The sequence below is a fragment of the Anopheles merus genome, chromosome 2R (genome assembly GCF_017562075.2).
Source record: "Anopheles merus strain MAF chromosome 2R, AmerM5.1, whole genome shotgun sequence".
Lineage (NCBI taxonomy): Eukaryota > Metazoa > Arthropoda > Insecta > Diptera > Culicidae > Anopheles > Anopheles merus.
The window spans coordinates 38,412,641-38,438,134 of NC_054082.1; the positions used below are offsets into that span (position 1 = coordinate 38,412,641).

At 44.2% G+C, this 25,494-nt stretch overlaps 1 protein-coding gene across 17 annotated transcripts in view; it reads right to left on the reverse strand.

The window, feature by feature from the left end:
• Positions 1 to 25,494, reverse strand: part of LOC121590998 (complexin) — a 166,213-nt gene that overhangs the window by 44,810 nt on the left and 95,909 nt on the right. For 12 of the 17 annotated variants that reach the window (XM_041911259.1, XM_041911263.1, XM_041911255.1 and 9 more), the window contains exon 3: positions 2,123 to 2,134. The exons of 2 other annotated variants lie outside the window; for them this stretch is intronic. In XM_041911259.1, the coding sequence (XP_041767193.1) occupies positions 2,123 to 2,134 (12 nt within the window). Of the gene's footprint in view, positions 1 to 2,122; positions 2,135 to 10,759; positions 11,325 to 25,494 lie in introns of those variants that run through there. 3 more of the 17 variants (XM_041911267.1, XM_041911268.1, XM_041911269.1) reach the window with 3 other exon arrangements.

Below are 25,494 nucleotides of genomic sequence, written 5' to 3' on the forward strand. Positions count from 1 at the left end.
TCAAAGGGATAGGAAAAAGTAACGAAGATAAGATTTTTCGTTGATTCATTTGGAGCTCTGGAGCAATTACCTTCGACTGAAATAACTTCCACTTTATGCGGTCCATGTGTGTTTGCTTCATTGTGTACAAGGCAATTTTGTTTTCAACGATACTATGTGTCTTTAAACTCAATTAGTGCAAGGTTCTATCAAAGTTTTTCTCGCATTTACAGGATAAAGCGAGTTGTGTTGATGAAATGGAAGAAAAAGGATGTTCAATCAACCGAATAGGGATTCTAGCAGTTTGGTTATTTCATTATCAATCAGAATGAAATTTGAAATAATTCCCACAATCCTTTGAACCTATATTTGATGATGCTAAGGTTCGTTTTATCTCCAATGTAAGTCATTTACTGCATTCACCGAAAAGACTATAGTTTACTCAGCATTATCTTGCTGCTGCTACAATACATCTCTCTTCAAAGGCTATATCAGTGTGACGGTCCGTGATGGGGGCCGTACGACATAAGCGCGCACATGTCCGACCACAACTCAATTAATCAAAATTGTATTAATTTCCCTATCAATTACGGCCAGCACAATGTGACCAAACGATCTCCTGCCATCTGTCAGACACGACGGGAATGGTACGATGGTACGGCGAGAGGTTCGTAAGGGGTTTGTAAATACTGTTGAGCACAACGGTCCTTCGTAGGGCGATAAGTTGATGATATACGATGTACGCGCCATACATGATACTCTAAAGGAAATGTGTACGGACGGGGGTAAAAAACAAGCTATCTCCTATCCTGCAGCGCAGCAGCTAACAAGAAGCCCAACGCCCTTTTTCGAGTGTTTCACACAGCGAAACATACATCGAGTAATTGAATTCCAACCATTCCGCTCGAATTTATGCAATTTACGAAGTGGAATTTATTAGTGTGCAAAAACTTCATCCTGTTCCCGGTTTTCCCGGGGATGCATCACCGGTAGCAGTGGAAAAGCACATCAGCCCGCCTGACAGACAGGAGGAACGCGGTCTGATCAGTTCCGTGCGCTCAGGAATGACATTAAAAGTTCTTTAGTCAATAATCGAAAATAAAATCATGCCCCATGGAGTAGAATGAGCCCGTTTTCATACCAGCACCAACGAATGGAAGCGCTGTTTGCGCATATAATTCCGCTGACGGATGGGAAGGGTATGGTGTGTGTAACGAGGGGATGGGGAAACAAGACGTAGTTGGTAGGAAAAATGGCATTAATCAATTTCATTTCGTTCTCGTTTGAATAACAATTTGATTGCTCATCTTGGAAATTCCAATGCGAGGGCAGCATTCTCCTGGTGTCGAGATGGAATGTCGAGCGGGTATATGTATGTATTGCCCTCGGTACCATCAGTATGAGTATGTTCGTTCGTTCGAGCGATAAGAGTATAGTGCTAAGGAATGTGATCCTTCTAGTGGATTTGTAATGCCGGCTGAAAGGCAAGAATGTACAGACCAGGAGCAGCACTGGTACGCTTTCTTGAAAGAAGCGCGTACTTGCGCAAGAAGAAGCAGCCTTGAAAATGAAGACAGTGAAAGGAAAGACACGCGGAATGGGTACATTCTTCGTCCATCGGTTCGGGAGGCATGGTCATTCGATTTTCTAAGCTTACTTCTTTCCTCTGCAGCAGCGCACTTTTCGCTGGGCGTTCTATTCTGAACACGTGCGACATGTTTCCGAGGGAAAATAAATCATTCGCTCTGCCCATTAATGGGTTCTGTAGGAAACGATCGAAAAATGCCGAAAGACGACCGATTGGTGGTACAGCGGAACGATCGGAGCGAAATGGTTCGGTCGTAAAAATGTTAATCGGTATCGATCCATGTCGTACGTGTACGGGTGGTGAGCTTGTGTTACTTGCTGACGATGTAGTTAGCTAATTGGTTACATTCAGCCACGATACGAGCAGCGAAATGTGATACGAAAGTAGGCGTCCCATAAGATGTGAGACCACCTGTGCCAGCTGAACAGAAAGCTCAAGCTGCTTGTAAAGAGCTGGTGAATGTAACTTTTTGAACCGTAACAGTGCTGAGGCCCGATTTCATTCGATCTCCATCGGTCGGCTGGGATCGAAATGATATCAAGCAGTGAGACTTACCTCCAGCAGCTCCTAAACGTTTTTAAAAACAAAAAGAAAAATAACAAAATGGAAACATATCACGTAGGAAAAAAACAAAAATATGGAAATGAAATTTTTTTTTAACCAAAACACAAGGATTGAACACAAAAACAATTATTATTGATATTGTAATGTTGATTGTTAAAGAAGATCAATGATAAAACATTTAAAACAATATAATAGGGAAAGTAATACGATACAAACAATGGTGTACCATTCGACAATAAATTAAAGAAAATCATAATAGAATAATAGAAAAAGAAAAATAGAAAATAGAAAAAGAAAAACAGTATCGCAGGTTAATCGGAAACGGAAAAAAGGAAAGTAGAAGGGAGAGAAAGAGAAGAGAAAAGTTCGTTAGTATTTGAAGAAAAACGGTTAGTATGAGTAGGTTATGGATGGAAGCGAAAAGAAGAAAGCGATTATATTTGGTCGTGTAGTGGTGTTGTGTTGATTTGTCTAGCACCTACGTGTTGTTTTAGTTTAGTTTGTTACAATACTTGCTAACTAATCCATATGTTTTTGGGTAAGGTAGATGTTTAATGATACTTTGATATGGTAATATCTAGATAACGTTTTGTTAAGCATAGAAAGCAACTATAATTGTATGGTGTGATGGAAAAAAGTTGTTTATAAGAGCAATATTAGGGCACCATGTTTAGGCCCCATCGAAACACGATGGAGACGCTTGGTGTCGCATGAACGCAGGAACAAAGTTGATGGTATGAATTGATAAGTATGAACGAGTGTGTGTTACCTATGTGATGCTTTGTTGCCTGAAAATAGTGTACAATATTTTGGTAGTAGAAGACTATAGTGAAAGATGATAGAGCTGGACAGTAAGATAGCATGTAGAATAGAAGCCGATAGAATCGATATAGAGAGAAAGCGTTATTTAGGAGGGATGCAACTACATCGCAAAAGAATACTTTAGTACAACAACTAAAAGGGAAAAACTTTCTAATGAAAACTGAAGATGGAATCATTTTTACATGTTTTTTCTTCTTCTTTTTTTCACCGACAACATGCTGAAAGCATTTATCATCATGATTGAAGTGGTGTTACAGTATAATGAAACGATTAAAAACGTAAAGAAACCCTTATCTTACCTCCTTGGTTCACTATTACCGGGATTTGATATAAATAATTGAGAAACCCCTTCTGCTGGGCTGAAGACTAAAGCAATACGCTATGGATCTTTCCCATGCTACGGAAGACGAAACGTATGATCGCGATCATAACATGAGCTGCCCGTGAAAGGAGTATGTAAATTCAACCATCATCATTTTGATGAAGCTGTTACGCATACAAATCGGTAGTACATCGGAAATGTATGTCATTCAGTTCTGTAGCACGAAGAATTCGGAGAGCTTTAACCAACGGAATCAGTAGAAGAATGAACAAAATATTGCTGTCAAACGCAAGGCTCGTAGCGATACCGAAATTCCACCTTTGGTGGGTCTACAAATCAAGACACATATACCTTGAGTATTTTTTTGTCGGCAAGTAGAAAGATTGTGCCACAGAAAAAAAAGAGTGATTTGTGTGGTATAACACACACTGATTTCTTTCTGAAGTACTGTCGGATTGGAAGGCATCATAATGCGCCGTAACGACCGTACACACATAGACTTCAGCTTGCGTGGTGTACGCTTAGAACCTACGCATCTCACATTACTCGCGCTCCGTAAGTCGCCAGCGTGGCGCAAGTCATGGTGATGGTTAGTTGTTTTTTTTTGTGGATGTCATTAAAACCCCCTCCCGTGTATCCAAAACGCTCAAACCACAATCTTCTTTTTGTGGAAGGATATGTACATGATGGGGGGGGGGGGGGGGGGAGGAGGTTTAACATAAGTTTGCATGTAAAACAGCTTCTCTCTTCCACCGTTTCGGAGCCGTTTCCTGTATGGGCGCGCCATTCAGACGGGACATTCATAATGTTAAGTATTTTTCACATCCACCGTTTGGCGACGACGCCATAGACGACAGTGACAGCTGTTGGCAGACATCTAGGAGTCGTGTTACATGCGTTTTTGTATGTGTGTATGTGTGTGTCATGCTGTTTCCGCCACTAAACAACATCAGCACCACCCCGCCGTCATAAACCGGGTGTCGCTGTCAGGCGTTGTGGTAGCATGAGAAGATGTTATAATAAAGTAAAATACACACACACACACATACACTCGAGCACACTGGCAGAGTGGCGTATCATTGAAAGAAAGACGGTGTCGGTTGTCATCGTTCAATATGGTTGCTTCCCGAACGTATGGTTGCTTTTGCTACTACTTTCAACTTTGTAAAACGAAGGTATCGGATGCACCTCCACAGTATGTTGTGAGTGTTTCTATGAGGGATTTTTGAGAAGCATTAATGAGGCACAGGCCATTACACATACCTCCCCATCCCAAGGGAGGCCGGTAATAACTGTCTTTCACTTCGGCTGAAGCACGGGTTTCGCTTTTCTCGTATAATTATTGAAATGTTACACTAGCACGCTGCACATGAGCGTGGATAGTGATGATGTGGTATTTTTACCGGAACCAGGCACCCGGAAGCAGCACAGAACATGACACATTTTCATATCCAGCACTTGCAAAGGAAACTGTTTCCGACAGCTTTCTAACGCGTTTCGAGCGACGGGACGGCTCGAAAGGGAAACCAGTTCAGTGTCATTGAAACCATCACTGCTGTTCCCGCTTGCCGTCAGTTGTTTCCTGTTGGATTTGATTTTTCCCATCCTGGATAAGAGTGTCACAGTATAGCGTTTGAGGATGGTGGGGAGATCACGGTATGTACTGGGAAAGCATCATATTACATCCGCATCCACAATCATCCCCGCAGGCAACGCAGCTCGAGTGGTAGAGTGCTTTTAACTGGCACAAATTGAATGACCATTTCGATGGCTTCAAGATGGTTAAAAGCACACGTAGCCATGCTGTGAGATGCAATCTCGTCAACACACAATCTCAACAATGTGAATTACTGTGTGAGTGGGTGTGTGGACAGTAGCAATGTAGTCTGTTGCAAAGTGAATTATACTTTCACCAACACCAATGTCTCCTCGCTCCGAAGCACTGAAGTGGATAAGTAATCGAACGTAAAATATAGTTCCGGTACATTACACTTGCACCGGCTGCCCAGATCCCCAGGATACGGAACCGATGCCGGGCTGGGATGAAACTCAATCTCAGCTACAAAGTAATGAACGTTGAAATTCAATTAAAAATCTTACTTCCGCCACCATCCCGAGCCGATGAAGCGCTTCTCGGGTTGATTATTATTGACGGCATGTAGCGCAAGTAATGCCTCTGCTAATATGATTTCAATCCATCGGCCATCGTCCATCGTCGATCGAGGCCGAGAATCATTTCGGCCATTTCCCACGCCCCGAAAACTTTAGCAGCGTTTGAGGACGCTGCAGTTCTAGAAACTGGACGGAAAAGAATTTATTAAATACAACGCCATGGTTGTCCCTTTCCCAACGACCAGCGGATAAAACGTGGGCCACTCTATCTGTTCCTATTTCGTCTTATCCACGAATCAGGGAGGAAGCAACAATCTTGACGAATTAAAAACTTTCTCATCCATCCACATCAACAAACAGGAGTAGCAACATCATTTCACCCACCGATGAGTGATGGCCCTGCGAGTCCCTGTGTACGATGTTGCTTCCACTGGCACTTGGGCAACTTCTTTTAGCGCGATGGTAGCCGCTTGTCGCAATTAATTTGCAAAAGTAAATTGAAAAAGTTTGCGATTTTGCGATCTCAACCGCATCCCAGCGTCCGTCACGCGACTGTCTTTGGCAGGATTTCGGATCGCATTCGCGGAATTTACGCCGTATTTATGCATCATTGAACCGCCGGCCAATATTTTGGCAAACGTTACCCACGAGAGTACACGCTCAACACCGAAAATATGTTTTGATAATGACAAGGCAAGCTAAGAAGAAAGCCCGGTCACTGCAAAAAAGATGAACTCGGTACAGTTCTGTGTGGGATACACTTACGAGCAGGCAAACGAGGATTCCGAAAATGTCAACCGTTCGACGCGCCTCGAGGGACGCGAACGCGGACAGGGAAGCGATTCTTGGAAGTGGTGCGCTTCTTCTTTAATTCAGAAATTCAGCGTTTCAGGTCCGGCAAGTTTGCAGCCAGCAGGAGGAATGATTGTACAACTGTGGTTTACTGGAGAAGAGGAGATATAGGGATAGCGAGAAGGAAAAGTTGCTTTTCCGATTTCGACGAATTTCAGCTCGTAACCGCCGGGAGAGCGGTGTCGAATCGTCGAAGCTTGCAGTGGGAACATAATTACCAAGTGGTGGCAAAATGGGTCTGAAGTGTCTGTTATTTACATCAAATCGTAGAATTATGTTGTTTGCTGTCGAGGGATTTCCATGGATGAGCGGAGAGATGTATGATTGTTTGTGCTACCTTTGCAATTTACAATGCGGGCAAGCAAGCCCACACTGCAATGGTTTCATAACTGTTGGAATGAATTCTCTCTTAAAAGTTTCTGATTGGTTGGATGTATCCAGCACAGTACAGCATCATGCCTGTAGCTGGTTTCGTATACTTGTTTGTAGTTTTTTTTGACATGAAATAATTTACCAGTCAATCATGCAAACCAAACCATCACCAGCAAAGCTCTTACTCTGTCTGTCTGTACCCTTTTTCCCTTTTTCCCTTCCCTTTTTCAACCATCATTGTAATGCACTTTGATGCAGGATCAAACGAACTCGAGTGAACAGTTTGCGTTCGCTCCAAATACGCTTCCATGCCAGCAAGTGAATCATTCGGCCTATGCAGTTGATGTGCTCGCATCCATCAACATCGACCCGCTGTTGGGCCGCTGGTGTGGAAGAAGCTACGAAACAAATGCCACCGACGTGTAGCAGTTAGTAGAAACAACTTTTCCCCAAACGGATGATCGATATCCGTGTATCGATCAAAGAGAGCGGGGCTAAAGAGTTTCATCGTTTCAGCAACGTTCTACAAAACACGAAAAGCCAGAATACGTTCTCAGAAGTACCAGTGGCTTACGGTACTCCCTCAACCTAGTACATTCACCAGTGCGAGGTAGAGATTGGGCGGGGAAAAGTTCTTACCCACAGTTTGCACCAAAAGGAGCGCATCAAACAGGAAGAAATAAAAAGTTTGTCTATTTTCTCATTTGCTAAGTAGTTTGTAACGAATAGGTATCCTTTCCTCGGGGGGATTTAGTGTTGCACCGTTGGCTGTTCAGCTCGGCTACAAGAACGTACTACGTAGAGTGTAACTGTCGATCTGTTCGATGCTGCTTCGATGAACGATGGCTGTTTCTAAAAAGGGACGGTTACTCCTTCATACCGTCTATTTGGCTTTGAGTTTCTTTGAAAACGGCAACCATAGCGAATGCAGGAGTGTAAAGGTATCCCACTGCAAATCCTTCGCTGGAATCAATTCGCCTTTGGTGCATTCATTCTGCTTTCCTGGGAAATATTGGAACGCCGATTGGAAACGATACTAATAGCAAGCGTGCTCTGCTCAGGATTACATTTTACACGTCTCGTTTTGTGGAATCTTTCATTTTCATTACCCCTACCCCGGCGGAAAGCGTCTTTTCTACTTAGCTTAAGTAAGCCACCCGAGGGTATTGCTGCCTGCCAGTGCTCTGGGTGGAGTTTTCATAGCATCGCTCTAATTTGAGAGAGATTTCATTTGCACCGTCTTAATTCCCACTTTATCCAAGTGGTCAGTAGGGTCCGATCTGCTGTGCGCTTTGCCAATTGCACTGCACTACAGCCGCGATACACGTAGCGTCGGTACTTCTTTAGTTGTGTTTTGTTTTAATTACGTTCGCGGAAGGGAACGTTTTTTTTTGCACAACAGGTAGAGCTTATTTACAGAGTGGTGTACTGCAAAGAAGATGAAAATAGTAGTTTGCAGTTAATCTGCCAGCTTAGTGCGAAAAGCAGTCAGGATTTATGACTGAGTCACTTCGCAGAACTTGTGTAATGGAATAATAGAGGAAACTCGGCGAACGAGGGGTGAAATGACATTTGCATTAACATACTCGTTAGAGAATCGTTATAAGTGCCGAGTTATTTCGAACAGACGTCTCCAAACTTTGAAGTTTGCTGCTAGCATGCATTTAGAAAATACGAACGTTTAAATCTCGTTTTATAAGAAAATAGTAATAGAGTATACAAAACTATAGCTATAGCTTTCTATTGCTGAAGCATGGTCTACGTTACATACGTTATAATAAACATTTTATTTCAACCTTAAGAAAGTCTTCGCGGGCCACAAAATAGGCTCTCGAGGGCCGTATGCAGCCCAAGGGCCTTAGTTTTGAGAAAAATTTCGGAGAGCAATTCTAAACGATAACATGGTAGATCCGTCACCGACAGTTTAGAAACGTCAATCGCGTAGTCACCATGACAGTTTATGCAACAGGTTTTTGACACTTCGTTTTGACAGAAGGCAACAGGTAATTTTTATTGTATATTAACCCACATATATATATTTTTTATATCTATTTTAATGCCTTTCCAACATATAATAAGAGTAACTTTTTAATACCTTATATCAAGTATTTTTGCTACATAAAAATTTGAACTAACTAAAATATTTTACAATCAACGCTCAGTAACTGCTCTTTCCCATACAGGACAAGTTTGCTACTCTACATCCGGCTTTTCCAGCCTACTTTTCAAACGACCGACGCTGGTCATCCCGATGACAGCAATTAGCACGGTGTGATTTGTCTAATTTGCAAAACCGAGCGAGACCGCGCATGTCGTCTCCCCGGAATCGAGCTAATGCAATCGGCCCTCCCTGCTGAGCGATAATGCGTGCAGTGTTAACGCCGTTATCCAACAACCCTCTCCAAACCCATCAAGCCGTCAAGGGAAATGCAAAGCACATGTTTACTGGGTCGTGGAAATGTCGCTCGCTATGTTTGTGCCGTGGCAAGATCGTACGTTCCACCGTTGTCGGAATTTTCACGTGATCAAGTCTTGCAAGGCGCTGATTTACCGTAGCGTTTCCGTACACGGTCGCATCTACGACACACACACACACACACGCGCGCGCAAGGCAAAACGCCAAAGGATGGATTCTGTTTGATCGATTTTCCTTCGCTCGTTTGTGGACACTGGCGCGTACTGTAGGGCGCGCATACGGCCCTACGTGTGCCGCATTGAAGCAAATGGGTCTCGTTTCCGCACGCTCACGGGTGTAGCGCTCTCGTGTGCTCTTTCCACAACCTCTATCTCTTTTAACCCTTCGCTTTGATACAGCCACACACACACACACACTCACACACAATGGCATGCTTATGTTGAAGTAAAGGGCAAGAGATCGTTAAAATGTGTACTTTAGCGCTGTCGGGAACGGGTTGTCGAGCATCGTTATGAACAGTGGGTGCGCGGCCCGTGGAAAAAAGCGGGAGCCGCGGGAAAGAGTAGGATAGATAGCGAGTGCCGAATCGGTCACGGGTCGGCTGCACGGAGTGGTGTGAATTTGTGACTAAGGATTCACCGCGACCGGTCCGGACACGGCCCGCTAGACAGCGAGCCACCGAGCCTGTCAGCCAATGCCGCAATGCCGTAATGTGTGCCAGTAGTGCGGTAAAGCGAACATGTGACACTGGGTTCGTTCGTCGCGTAGGCGCACGAGAAGGCGAGGCGCCTGGCATTTATCACCATTCGTTCCAGTCAAGCTGGTTTTGGGCAAGCAAAAACCCCCTCTTTTCCCTTTGGTCATTCGTTTGTTTTGTGTGTCTAGCGGAATGATATGACTGACATTACACGGAGTGGATGATATTACACGCTCGCTGATGATATCGGGGAGCTCGAGGAACGGATTGAATGGACAGGGGGGGAGGGGGGATAGTGTAGCGCGCAGATTGCTTACCAAAGCGCTACGGAGTGGAGTGGAGTGGTGCAATTTGCAGTGCGTTATACACTGCAGTGCGGATCATTTGGGAAGCTTGCTCTAGATTCAATTACGCACACTTGCAAAAGGGAAGGGAACTGAAGTTCGACGAGGAGTATGCGCTTTTAGCTTTAAAGGAATTACCGCAACAAAATTGTACATCAAAACGGAGCTACTGCACGGAGTGATGTGGGGAAGAGTTCGGCACAATGAATTACGATACGGTACAGACACACATACACACACACGTACATACAACCACACACACACACGCGCGCATACACACATCAAAATACACAGCCTACAGGCAGTAGTTTACAGCAGTGGAGTAAGATACAAGTACGACTACGACTAGGACAAACAACGACGCAGGCCAACATGGTACAGCAGCAATCGCGGGGTGTCTTGTGCGCTTGAACGACGAGCTGAGAAAACGCTTTCGTTGTCGCAGGTGTTAAGTACGATCGATGTTTATCAATACGGGCGTTACAGCATGATGGGGGGGGGGGGGTGGAAGGGGAGGCTAGGCAAGAGGAGCTTTAGTGATCAAGGGCGGTCGAGGCACAACACAACCCTTAGGAGGGTTCGAAAAGGGACACGTTCGAGGACGAGGTTTCGAGGAGTTTCGGGACGGGCTGTTTGGCTGTATGATAGACATTGATACAGAGCATGAAAAATCGAATGTTCCCTACCGTACCGAGAAAATTCATTTTTCTCTAAAGCGCTGTTGCTTTTCACTAACTACTATCTATCACTGGGCGCCGTGTTGGCTGGCAGGTGAAGCTACCGTCGGGCTGGCACGGTGACTGTTGGGTGTCCCTTCGCTGCTTCTGCTGCTGCTGCTGCTTCTACGACTGCTGTTTCTTGTCGGAATAGTCCGGCTTAACTACGGGAAGTCTTTGCCGGCGGAGTGTATTTTTGGGTTGATTTACCGTCGCCAACAATGTCAGACGATGCTCGACTGATTCGATTAGGTTTAGAATGTAATGTGCAGTTCGCTTCAAGCTTCAAATCACAGCCGCAACACGAACACAGACAAACAAACACAGGCACACACAGGCACTGGTTACTTGCGGGTGATGGGATGCGATAGTCCTCGGACACGCACGTAAACACACTGGCCGTTCTGGCGGGTGCTAACAACCGAACCACAACCACAAGTTGGAGATCAGCAGGCCCCCTCCAAGTCCAGGGATATCAGCAGCGCCCGCTGGTATTGACTGACGCGCTGTGTGCACTGAACTGAACTCTCGAGTCGCTTCGCCGTCTTACCAAAGCATGCGACCGGACGACCGTCCGCAGGAGCTGGTCGGCCCTCCGTTCAGCCAGCGGCCGAAGTACCCACACGAAGATCCCCTGAGTTCGGTTGTCAGTAAAAACAGACCCCCCTCCCCACAAAAAAAAAACGCGCGCACACACACAGAAAGAAAGGACGCACGCACAAACGGTTCGTACGGCTGGTTTTGGCGAGCAAAACCCGGCAGCAAGCTGTCCTGCTCGGTTTCGAAGTTTTCGCTTCGCTCACGTGGACAGTAGTGCAGCGTGAGTTCCCATAAACCCGAAGCGGATATCCTGGACCTGCGCAGACTCCATTCCTCGAAATAGAGAGAGAGAGAGAGAAAGAGAGCCATGCACACACACACACACACACACACACACACACACACACACACACACACACACACACACACACAGCAGTGGCTTTGCAGTTCGGCTTTGGCACTCAATGGCGACCGAAGCTAGCCGGAAGTGCTATCACCTCGGTTTCGGCGCGCTGACATCGAAGAGGCCACACGCGCACACACACATACACACACATACACTATCGATGTTTTGGATGGGTTTGAATAAATTAATACCAGTGGGAAAATCGCGCCCAAGATTTACTCCTCCTTCGGGGATGCCCGAACACGAGCTGCCCCGCGGGCATGGGACGACCGATCGGAAACCGATGCCAGTGGGGTAGCAAGGGAAGGATGGTGCAGTTGGCGTCGACAGATTGTCAATCGAAACCACAGCCAGACAAAGGGGGTTCCACGAGGGAATATACCAACTGACCCAGTGGCCTGCGTCGCTGTGTGACCAATGGACCGAGCACAAGGTTGAGCTTGTAGGAGAAGCGGAATCTGCCATCGGCAGTGCGCGGCAATGGCTTATCTGTAAGCTCTTAGCAAGGATTTCTAATGATCTAATGAACTGAAGTAGTGTAGTGAGCGAAGCGAAGCTCATTTCACCAGAGATCTTTGCTTAAAGCATTCCCGCTGTCGGAAGGCGTTCTGAAACGCATACATATCTAATCGATAAATTACCATTAAATAGAATACACGTATTAGTAGAGTCAGCCGGACTTGAGTGAGTGGATTTGTAATGGTGTGTCATCCAAAAGATTGGATTGATTATCCTCATGTCCGAGCTTTCACAATGGTACCTCAAATTTGTCCTAACACACCGTAAAACCTGTACCTTCTTGAATTCCACCGTCCGTACGATTCAGGATTTAGCCTAATGACCTGGGTAAGATTTTCACCAGATGATAAAACACAGCCTAGCCAAGGCAGTACATTTTCGTTTGACATGTGCTCCCGTGTGGATTTGACGGTGACTTATACGGGATTTGTGGGAGAAATGCGCGTGTGTTATAGGCCGCGGCAAGTGTCTACACGTGTCGACGGCTGCTATTTTGCCGTGGAACAGACTCCCTTCGGAAAATCGAACATTACATCCCACGCCTTTCTCGCCCTGCTTCATCAGGCGCCGATAAAAGACGCACACCCTCTCTAATTGGGGCAATGTCGTAAACGGAATAAATTTGAGCGCTGCTGCCGCTTTGATTGCTGCCGAGCGCAAATTAGGGTTTGATTGAATGGAAGACTCGTATTCGAATTTATCGTGCCTTGAGCGACGGTGGGAGACGTTTTTTGTGTGTGACGGGTGTAAATAGGGGATGGGAATTCCACATTTCGATCATCGATTTAAATGCTCGAATGCATGAATATATTAACATCTCCCTGTAGGCGTATAACATTTCTGAAGAAATGAAGTGTACATTGGAACATTTCTGGCACGCAGTAGTTTCAACATGATTGTTTACTGATAGGATGGTATAAATTATTTTCAATCATACAAAATACAGGTTGAACAATCACAACATCAAAATCGCTAAATATCCAACTAATGTCCTACAAATATATAAAGTAGGGGAAGGTAGGTAAAGACGGACACGTTAAAGGAAATGGTATAAATTTGTTTATTTGTTTATTTGTAAATGTTAAGTGATTGGCCATAATTGGCCTTATCACTGATCTTATAAACTAAACTTATAATAACATAAAGCATCACGGTACAATGTAACATCAGCACAAAATAAATAACAAAGAGTATCACAACAAGAAAAACAGGTTAACCTAAGGAATTCCAGTCGAAAGAGTCATAGTGCGCATTAAATCGGATAGCCATCGCAGTCAAAGGTTCATTATCGCTATATGCACGTCTAGTTTGGACAACTCTTAGTAGCCTAAAGTTTCTTAAAATACGAGCAGGTACGTGGAAATTAACTCTAGCTAAAAGGTCCGGTGAATCTATCTCTCCTAGGATGATTTTTTCCATGAACAATATTTGCGCCGTTTCGCGACGAGTAGCGAGAGATTCGAGTCCAAAAATTAAACACGGGCATGATAACTAGGTCTCGCTGCTACGTTACGCCAGGGTGTGAACCGTAAGACCAAACGGGTGAATTTTTTCTGCACTGACTCAATCTATATATGGAAATCTAGGGATATATAAGTGCAACGACCATGAAAATGTGCATACATTATCTTACACTCATGATTCATCAGAAAATGTGTTAAAACTTTTAAGTTTCCATCGATTTTTGCTTTTTTTCATGAATAAAAAACATGATTTTTTTCGTGCGGTTTTGAAATGTTCGGGTAAGACGGACACCTTATATGGGAAAGATGGACACCATCAAGGGTAAGATGGACACCTGTAGAAAATGTTGGAAAGTGAAGAGTTTTAACAGTATTTTAACAAATTCTATCGCTTTCCACATCCTGGTACGTTTATAAACCTATTCTTGGCCTATTGCAACGACGATTCATTCAGCCGTGGTTTTAGGAATTGTAACCACCGCTTTTAATACATCGTAGAATGCAGCATCTAAATCATTATTGAAATATCACACACTTACAGCTGACGGTACTCCAACTTACAGAACAACAGTCTAGAGCTTCTTTTAAGGAAATTACTCCGCGAAAAGACCACGACCCCAGTATTTTTTGAGGGACTTGTTCATAGTTTAATCAATTTTCCACCATGTCAAAATTCAACATTTGATATTTGTAATCCCATAGAATTTCTCATCTATTCCTGAACAATGTCGTATCAATGCCTCATCTTTTTATTGCTTAAAGATGTCCAAGTTGTAACAATATATTGGATTTCGTGAAGCGCCTCATCAGCGTCGAGCGAGTTGACCGATGTTTCATTATTGTACCATTAGGTATTTAAAGAAATTTATTAATCACCAATTGACATAAGAAGTAAAATAAATCAATAAATTCGGTGTCCATCTTTCTCTACAACAAAGTGTCCCGCTTTGGTGTCAGGATGTTTAAACCACCAGAAAACAATATTTTGTAATGCTTTCATTCCCGTTCTTTCGCCAATTTTTTGCTTAATAATCATGACAACTCGTTCATGTAATAAAACATCTGAAAATATGTACAATGTAAGTTGTAGAGCTTAAGATCCACAGTAGTCAAATTAGATCCACAAGGGTGCGGAGGATTGAAAATTTGTTTTGTTCGTCAATTTATCCAATTTTTCATATATTACGCCAAAAATGTTCTCAAATGTGTTGTTTTACTTTGAGTTAGGATGCTGCATTGTTGGGTTTTTTTCGAAAATTGCCATTTTGATGCATTTATGAGAAGTGTCCATCTTACCCGTAGTGTCCGTCTTTACCTACCTTCCCCTAAATTTTGTGGAAGGCATTTCTTTACTCTCAATCCATTCTTATGATTTGACATGACAATTGATATCATTCTTAGGTTGCCTTAGTCACTCATGGAGTTTTATTTGATTTGTTGCTACAAGTATATCATTGATATATTCACAGCAGAATAGTCATTTTTATTTTGTTATAGGATGCTCAGTCCATTCGAGATTTGAAACCGATACGAACGTGTTGTTATACACTTGATGTACACTTGACGACTGCACCGTTATTGAAACGTTCTAGATGATCATTTACTGCGGAATATTAAAACAATATGGAAGAAACAGAAGAACAGCCGTATAACTTTTATTTCAAATTCCCAACAAAAGTTTGGAAAACATTTAAAATAAATGAGCCATTTTCATTCTTGCAGCTTTCATGAAAAAACCGCATGGCGCATATTGCGTTCAGTTGTATCGGGCAAAGTAAGGCTAAAACAAAACTCTGAACAATTTCGTTCCGGCAAAGGATGACCATGTACCGGATCCGTGGAAATGGAGCTAAAATCCAATTGATAGTTCCCAGCGCGGATGGTACCGGAAACAGTTTGCGAACTAACTAACACGGTCATGTCCTGCCCAGTGTCGAGGAATTATTACGTTTAAGCTGTTTCGCCGGGAACTACTTGACCGTGTGCGCGCGGAAAACTTTTTACATTCTTGTCGATGGAGAGTTAGAATAGACAGAGAAATGAGGGAAAACACACACAAGCGGACACAGCGGTGGATCTTTTTTCCATTTCCGTTCCAGCGCACTGAAGGTGCAGTGAAGCGCCCTGGGGAAAATGGTTCTACATCATTAGGATGCTATAAATCCTAGCAATCTAGCGAAGATGTCAATTTCTTCGCGCACGAAACAAACGACCAGCGCCGGGGGAAGGTGGTCGCGGCATCACACTCGCATCCCTCCGTTGAGTTATGGCGAATTATGCTTAATGTCGCCTGAAGTCACTAGCCAACTCTTTTCGAGATCTTGAGATCGGGGCCATGCCGTGCAGAGGCAAAAACCGACGCTTCCTGCACGTTCGGTGGCGCTGTCTAAAGCGCAAGCCGGGGGACAAGTGTGAGGTGCGGGAAGCCTCTTGTGAAACCATTTTCAATTACAGCACGGACTGGCCGGATGGTAACTCTCAGGAAGCAATAAGAAGCTTACGTCAAGAGCATTACCATCACAAAGACGTGGCCCATTGCATGGGAGACCCGGGCCGCAGGAATGGGACGCAAGAATGCAGACTAATGGGCAGGTTCGATGGCTTACGGTAAAGGAGTGGAGTGTAAGATGTAAGAGCAAAAAAAAAGCGGGAGGGGGATGGCATTAAAAGAAAGAAAACGGCTCGAAGGAACGTTCGAATGAACCTTGAGATTGTATTGCATCCCCTTGTGTCGGGGTACATCTTTTTTACCTAAGATTCCATCCAACCCTGGCCGTAGAACAGGGACAGTGACAGTGTCCCTGTGCATGCCGTTATTGGTATCATTATTCTTAAACTCTGCCTGTTCGTTCCGCGTCTTCCGCTGCTCCGCTTCGTCGACTTTTGCACTATTCGCCATTATGCTTTACGGCCTTGGAATGTGGCTGAGCAACCCTCCACCCCGATAAGCACACTCGAGCGCATGGGTGGTGTCGCCTACATACCGCAACGTTCTAGCAGCGCCTACTAGGGTTCCGTTCCCACACATACACACAGCCATCCACCCAACCCAACAACAACACATCACCCTATTGCCACTGACGAAAGCAGCACCGGCAACAGCATTAGCAGCAACAGCAGTTCAGCATCAATCGTAATCCCCATTATCCTTAACACGGTAATAATGATGGTGAGATGAAGCGTGCCTCGATTTCCATCCACATACTTATCAACCTACCCCATCTGCCATTTCCCAACGCCGTTCCCCCGTTCCCACATTCCTTCAATTCGGTACCCTATTCTTCCGGCATCTTGGGCTTAGATGCCTTTCGTCCATCCATTTGCACTATTATTGATTTCAACGCTTTATCCCCTTGAACGCGCAGCTCCGGTCCTCTCTGCCCGGGCGGCACACTCCTCTCCCCCTTCCCACAGTTGGCAAATACTTGCGATTAATTGAAATTGTTTTGAACGGAACGCTCGACTTGACTTGCTTTGCGGTAAAATTATGCATATTTTATCTCTTTCTCATCCGCAAGACCTCGCAAGACACGTCGGTCGCGACGGTCGAACGGTCGAGCGATAACCGGCAAAGGGACTGGTGGTTCGGTTAGGATTGGGGGATGGAGAAAAAGCGATCCGAACAATATTATTATCAGTTCACATCATAGCATCAGCCCACATCCCAGAATTGGCAAAAAAAGACACGACAAAAAATCCACAACGCACGCAGACTGTCGGCCGGACTTGTCGGAAGTGGTTCCATCAACCGGAACACTGACGGATGGATGACCAGGCTCGTGGCAGGTGCGTGCCAGGGTGCGAGGAGAGATTGCATTTTTTGTTCCCACTCTACATCGCCCTGTACCGGAAGGATGTGACATTTCTTGAATAATTTATTCTATCGCATTTAGTTTTTCTTTTTCACTTTAATTCTTCACCCAAACTCCAAAGCCTTGACGGTGGCGAAGGGTAGGGTATGAGGGAGAAAAGGCTCGGTGTAAATCGTGCCGCTATTTGCAAAGGTACAATTTGCCGAACGATCTGCTATCCATCATCTTTTCTTGAGGACACCGGACACCGACCTTCGGTTTGGGTTCGGGGTGGTATGATGGTGGAACGCCCGTGGTGAGGTGCGGAGCGCAATTTTGCGTTGTTTGTGGGTGCCGTACCGTTTGTCGATGGATGGAAAAGTCAAATTGCTCGAAACGAATAGCTGTGAAATGGAAAACGAAGGCATTTATGCCAGGCGGACAGACAGTGCTGTGGACAGCGAGGGGTTTGATAGCGACGAGGTTGTACTAAAGTCTGGCGACACGACAGAATTGTGCAGGACAGGTGTGAATGAAGACGCAATAGGTAAGGTTGCTTCATTGAATATTGATTACGGGATTGGATGCGCGAGATGGAAATGAGACGTACCCGTGGCAGGTGAAGTTTGTTGGATAACTCCAATAAGTTATCGAACTTCTTCTATCCTGAAGTGGTGCAATGGTTATGGAGTTTAATAGTCATATCACGTTTCATAGCCCTGTGTTCATTAAGCAATATTTATATATCATTTAAAAGGTTTTGTAACAATACTTGCAACACCACACTCGCACTGAATATTTTTAAGTAACGTTATATGTTATAAATGTAATATTATTTCAATCAAAATACATGTAAACCAACGATCATTTGCTGTATTTTCGAGAGAGTTCATGTGCCCTGATTGATTGAGTTCATGTAAAATTACTAAGAAATGTTAGAAAATTGTGTAATTCTACTGTCACTAGTACAACGCCCTAAAAAAGTTCAATTTTCAGGCTGATAGTGTAAAACATATCAGAAATCATTTCAAAGATACTAATAGGGTGACATGTACCTCGGCACTTGACCATAATGGGACCACACTTGACATTGTCAAATATTTGCCAAACCGTTTCATGCGGTTTCTTTTTAATCTGGCTTCTCGATTTGTTTTAAGATGTTCAAAAGAGTTATAAAGAAATATATATCTCTTTTCCGTCAACCCCACTGCTCTCAGTACAACCATCATCGCCAAGAGAAGGTTCCTGCTTAGGAGTTGCAATAAAAAAGTACCACGCAAACAAATCTAGCGGTTAGCCACGAAGTGAAAGAAAAGTCTCATTAGTTTCTCCGAGGTTGAAATGCAGTTTTACTTCCCATCTTCCTTGAGCTTTGAATGCAGCATCGCTACACCACCGTGCTGATGGGATGGTGAGTTTGTTGCAAATTTGCCCCAGGGATAAAAGCTTGCCATTGCTAGAGTGTAATTGAGCTGATCTCGTCCGTACAGTGCGAGCGTCCCTACACAGACCTGCATAGAAATGAAGCGAACGAAAGTGTGGCAGCTTTGTCAAATGGCAATGTTGTTCAGTCTTCTGAGGTCACTAATTATTTTGTAGAGCTTCCTCTACTTCATCTTCTATTTGGCGTAACGTCCTAACGCAGACATGCCGGCCTATACAGCCTGTTAAGACATATTCAGGTACATACAACGCAATCCAAAAGTCAATCGGATAGTAGTCAACCTACGACGGGTATGTTGCTAAGTCGTGCAATTTTGTAGAGCTATCTGTTGCATTTCTATGCAATTTGTAGTAATATAACGTTCATTTTGTCAAAAAATTAGAAAAGTCATGACATTTTTAAGCATTATGACTTCAAGTAGATCTCGGTTTAGTTTGTTTGCTATTGTTGCTTACCACTGTACTTATCTTCCCGTAGATAAGAAACAAAGCATCAACTTTCTGGTTACAGCTGCCATAAAACCTTACCGTGGTTTCAGCTGTTTCAAGGTAGCAAAAATCAGTTTCCTCACGCCACACCTCAACTAGTCACAACTCAATTTACACAATCGCCCCAGAGAGTGCCCGCCCTAGCAGGCTCTCTTCGAAGGTCGAAACAGTTACGGCACTCGTTCGCTAGAGCGTAAAATTAAGATTAATAAAAGAGCGAATAGGTAGAAAATTGGAAAATCTGCAAATGCAAATGAGATTCGCACCGAGCGACAGATTCTGTCCGGTTTGCTTCGTACCGCAGCGGTTCGCGCAAAAGGTTTGGTTGGAGAGGCGTGAAATACGACGGTGTATAGTCACATTTTCATTACATTGTATGGTAAGCACCACAATACTACCCCACGTCATTGCTGATGGTGGGTTTTCTTTTCGGTAGACCCAGTGTAATGAAGCTTCTATAAATGGAGTTTTGATTGAACTAATTATGGAACAACAAATAAGTTGGAAAAGTTTTAATTGAAACAATAAAACTGCGTCCTTGCGCTAAGATCTATAAATAAAGCAAATATTGACAATAATCAGCTTTGCAGTTGTTACTAATGAACTACTAAATGGGAAGCAAGACAAAACGATTTTCAATTGTTGTGTTTACACTTCTAAACTGAGGAGATGAAGCTAAACTGAAGGGTAGCACATTTTATCGGATCAAAACAAAAGTGTCGAATGTGCTGAAATGAAATGGTACCGGCTGAATTATCTGAAAAGCGCTGAATTGCATAAAACTCGATATAAAGCTGGTGATAACGATTGAAATAATTACTGCTTTATTTGCACCTCTCCTCTAGCAGTGCACAGTTTGACGAAATGTCGGTGGAAGCGAAATGATGAGAAACATGCTGGAGCGCTCATTGGATGATGTTTTGGTGGCGAAGCATTTGGCCACTGAAGAGTGAGTCCTTGACTTACCTGTAAAAAAACGAGAAAATAGAAAAAATTGGATAAGAAAGTGTATCAACATTATTGATATACATTTATTAAATTAAAGATGTATGCAAAGTTTGTCAGTCTCTAGTTGTACGTTTTGACATTTGATGTGTGACAGATTGTAGTTGGATGGAACTCTCCCCCCCCCCCCCCCCCATGTAACTCATAGATAACGAAACGCTACTAAGAAATAGTTTGCCTTAACTTGCTGAAGCGCGTAAAGTTCGTGTTGCAGCTGGGGTTTATTAATTTTTAATTATAAGCTAATTTAAGCTGCTTACGACAGGGCGCAATTTAATTATGCTACCACTCCTGTAACGGTCAATGTCCAGTGCCGGGCTGATGCTTCCCAAGAAAGATGACTAAGACGACGACGCACAACGTAATCAAATCGGCTTCAATCTTCGCTCGCCGGCTTGGTAGCATTTTCACCGAACAGACTTACCCTTCCCGGTTGCGCCCGGTGGCCCGCGAAACAAAAAAAAAAAAAGAAGGAAAGGATCAGGAAGCTAGCTCGGTGCCGGTCTCGTCTTGGTGGTGGATTGACCACGAGACATGGAAACAACCCTCTTCATTAGCTGCCCAGGAAACAGTGGCACTCCGAATAGTGCTGGCCACTCTCGTTACGGTGACGCGTCGGAAAGAAGTGGCGAGGGATAAATCGTGCAAAGACGGATAGAGCACCGGCGGTGCTTCGGTGCTGCCTTGAACGTGCAGAGACGAGTTGGACGAACCCATGGATGGTTCGGTTCGTTTCGTTATGTCAATTACCCTTACGCAGTCACCTTTGCGTTGGACGGGACAGCTCGTGGACGCTGGTAGTTGTTGGTGTGCTGGTTGGTGTCAGTAGCTCTGAACACGCCTATCCGTAGTGATTTGCCCCTTTTCGAATAGGTCCCGAAGGTACTCTCGGGATAGTCGTCAAGACGGTACTACGGAAGGTCTGCGAGACATCCTCCATGGAACAGGGAAAGGAGATGAAGAGGAGAAAAAAACCAACCTCAACTCCCCGGTGCAACCAAGCAAAGCGAAGAGAATTGAGTTAATTGTACCATGACAGATGAGCACCAGGCGATGGCTCATGGACATGAACTTTTGTCCAGGATATTGGCACCGTACAGGCCCGTCTTGCAAGAAATCTTGCGGCAGGGAAAAAAAGTTGCTTAATTAGTGAAGTACACTCGCTCGCTCGCCAAAGAATCCTGGCAGCAACGCACAAGCAAGCCGCCCCTTAGAATGTAATCTAGATTCCCTACGGTCCTGTCCATCCTCGGACAGCCTCCCAGTGCACGGCAGGGTGGGTTAACGTTGGCGTTGCTTCTTTTCCGAGCAAAAACAAAGTCACCAACCTTGGAGAGCCATTAGGTGCATTACAATCGCCCTCCATCGCTCCGGCCACGATATGCCTGCAATTCATTATCGGTAAGCCCAAGGGTCAAGATGTGTGCCATGGAGTATGCTTTTGCCAGGTATACCAGAAAGTGCCTTTTGCCGCATCTCGACTGCCCCGGGTTGTCAATTTCGAGCGGGATCGGTGTGGTTGATGTCGATGTGCGCCACATTGAAGCGACTTTCTACGGCGAGTAAGATACAATCGTGCCATCCCTAGTGCCGTACCGTTTTGCGTTGCCGTTGGAAGCGAGCAGTACCGTCGTCTAGACTGATGCTGCAGTTAATTGGTACTGATTTATTACCAACAGCATTATCGTTTGGCCATGTAATCGAGAAAATTAATTACCATTCGATTGGCTTGCCTGCACATCTTGCGACGCACGGTAGCGGCCGCGGAGGAAATCACTGAACGACAATTGACGCCTGTCCATTAACGGTTTTGATTTATCTGATTAATGTGAATGGAGAAACACTGGCGTCAAAGAGCGGTAAAGGGAATGTTCATTGAGTGTGTGAAAATGAAACATGGCGTTCTAAGGTCCACATTGGATTGCTAAAATGCGTAGTAAGCAAATCGAATGGAATTGGCCATAAAATTCAAATTCATATATGACAGTAAATCCATAACTATACGTAATTCATAATGGTTAAACTTAATCCGATATTAATTAGTCGACTTGAGTTTAGCTGCAACGGGAGTACAAGTTCAACGTGATATGTTGTTTGTAATCGTTTAAACATGACATTCAACACACATTTGTTAGGTAGATCCTAAATGACCTTGCTTTTGTTGGTAATTATGTTTACACTGCTTGAAAGTGATGTTTCTCATTAATTGCTATCAAATATGAAATGAAAACATGATCCAAGAGAGAACATAGTTACTCATCAAATGGTAAAAAGACATGGAGTCTAAACGGGACACGAGCTAACGAGTCAGTGGGCAGAGCTGTGAAATGTTCATATATTTTGGATTAGTCCCAAGCCGAGTCTCTTCCGCATCTTAAATAGAAGAGCGATTCCAAATGAAAGGTGTGGCTCAATTTTGATTCGGAAAATGGTTAAAAATAACTAAAAATTAAAAAAAAAGAAATGTCAATCTCAATATACGACAATCTCTCAGAAAAGTGTCAGTAAAAAATTACGCATATTTATATGAATCGCAAAACACGTTAAGCGGTTGCTACTTTCCACCGATTTATTGAAGTGTCCTTACTCGAGAGATATATTTTTACTTTCTTCACACACACCCTCGACTTAAGCGCCTTTCTCAGTGACCTAAAAACATCTTCCCATGTTTGAAAAGTGTAATATCTCACCATTAGGTCAGGGCAATCCTGAAGATTCCCCGAACGCGCAAACTGTGTAAAAGTGTCTCGAACCATCTTTCACTAGCGAAACTAGTCGTACCTAGTGCCATTGAACGTATTTCCCTTATCCTGCCCACTTATGTACATCCCTTCCGGGAAAGCGCAAAAGCAAAGTAGCCCCCAGCTCAGTGGCACCAGCTCCCCTAGTTCAGGCTCAATAATTTGTCATATTTTTGGGGACGCTAGACATGTTCATCCTTGGGCAGGCGCGTTAGAAAGAAGAGGCGCGTCAAATAAAAATAACTCAAATAAATGAACACAAGAAATGGTCCCTTTTTCCCCCGAACTCCAAGCATTGAGTGAGTGAGTGATATTATATTCCCCGATTGCGAGCCACACGTAAGCAAAGGGCAAAGGTTTTTTTTTCTTTTCTTGCTAAGGATTTAGCAGGGTGGGAGGATTATAGCTTCCTGATGTAGCATGTAAATTTTCTCACCCGTAGCCGGTCACGCAAACAACAACAATAACAACAACAACAAAAAAAACTACCCCGCTGGGAAGTCTGTAAAACGACTGCCTTCGGGGAGAACGTGTATAGTTCTATGAGTGTATGTGTGTAATTTTGTTCAAGGCACGTATTCACACGGTATAGCTGTGTGTGGGAAAAATGGCACAGGGTGTATTGTATCAGCATCCTTCGTTTCGGTGCAATGGGTAACACAGCTCAATCAAAGGGGACGAGCACTGAAGGTGTTTTGAAGAAGCTCTTCTAGATAAAGAAAAGCAAGTAGTGAAAGCAGCAGGCGGTAGACAAATAGAAATGTACACCATCAAAAAAAGAGGAAAAACGTGGCAACAGTCGTCAGTACTGCTACCGACTACAGAGATGTTTTGAAGAGCAGGACAGTAAGTCGAGCGTCGCATTCATATTGAATTTCACAAATGATCCCATTCGGCGCTGAAGAAATGAATATATGTGATACCATGCACGTGATGATCAGGCTCTTAAGAGCATGCAATGAATACGTGCCTGAAGGGTACCGAACGAACGTTTCACTGGGGATGCACACGGGAGGTGAAATGAAGAAATCATATTTGAGCTGCTTCTTCTGTTTCTTAGTGCCTTTTAGCCTACTCGGGATGGTGCTAATGAACTTAGTTTGAGGAAAGCCAAAAGAGACACTCTTTATCAACACCTTTCAGGAGAATAAGTGGTATGATGTAATGAAATTGGTATCTACTTGTTATTACAATTTCCATTGTATTTAAGTCGATAAAAAGAAATAAAACTTTAAGCAACGCTCCTAGCTTAGCTTCATACAAATCTTTACACTTCAATCAAAATTTAATTTGCTGTGCAATACATCCCTGCAAACATTTGAACAGCAGATTTATGTTCTACAGAACGGCACAGCGCATCACACGGCGGCTACATTCTATTACGAGCCAATTTATCGTCACCCTGCGCTACCCCGTTGGCAAAATAGCAATTTTGAATGCACACTGAAACGGTTTTCGCTGCTATCGATATCGTGCTGCTGCTGCTGCTGCTGCAGTTACCCGATTGCATTTGCATTTGCGTTTGGATAACATTTATTTGTCCCGAAATGTGCTTCACTAGCAGCACCCGTGAAAGGATGCGCTCGACAGATCGAGCGTGAGTGGGGGTAAGGTGTTTGTCTGTTTGTTATGGATTCAGTCTTTCTTAGCGTGTTGTTTTCCGTTGCACTTCGGTGCATATAAAACTCGACCGGAGAGCGGGATGTTATTGCCTGATACACACCGATGGGACCCGGAATCGAGCGCTCGAAACGTGTGTACCGAACCACCACCGCCCCAGGATAGACAGACGCGCCCTACACAAGGGATGGGAATGCTGGAAGCTTCATAAATTCTACAACTGGCACATCATTTGAAATGCTAATGCGTCTTTTTACAAAACGTTTGCAACCAGAGACCATCCAGACACACCGACTGAAACAATCAAACTACTACTGTGCCGGGTGTGTGTGTGTGTGTGTGTGTGTGTGTGTAAATGGACCTTGCCACACCATGGTGGGTGTTTGTAAATAGTTGGCCAAGCCTTGGCGCCTTCTCCTTCTCCACAGCCACAGTCCACTCCACCTGTGCTGCGAGCGAAAGAACATCGGTAGAGATGTTGTTGTTCTTGCGATACCCGGGAACCATTATCATTTCTTCTCTCCGTTGACATCCTGCATTCATGCCCGGGCGACACACACACACACACAAACAATCGACTGACGCGAAGTCGAGTGCTGGGGCAAAGCGATTGGTGTCGTGTCGTGTCGGCCATCATTATTATTGGAATTGAAATAGTCACTACAGGGCTGTGTCCCGCCCCAAGCATCATCA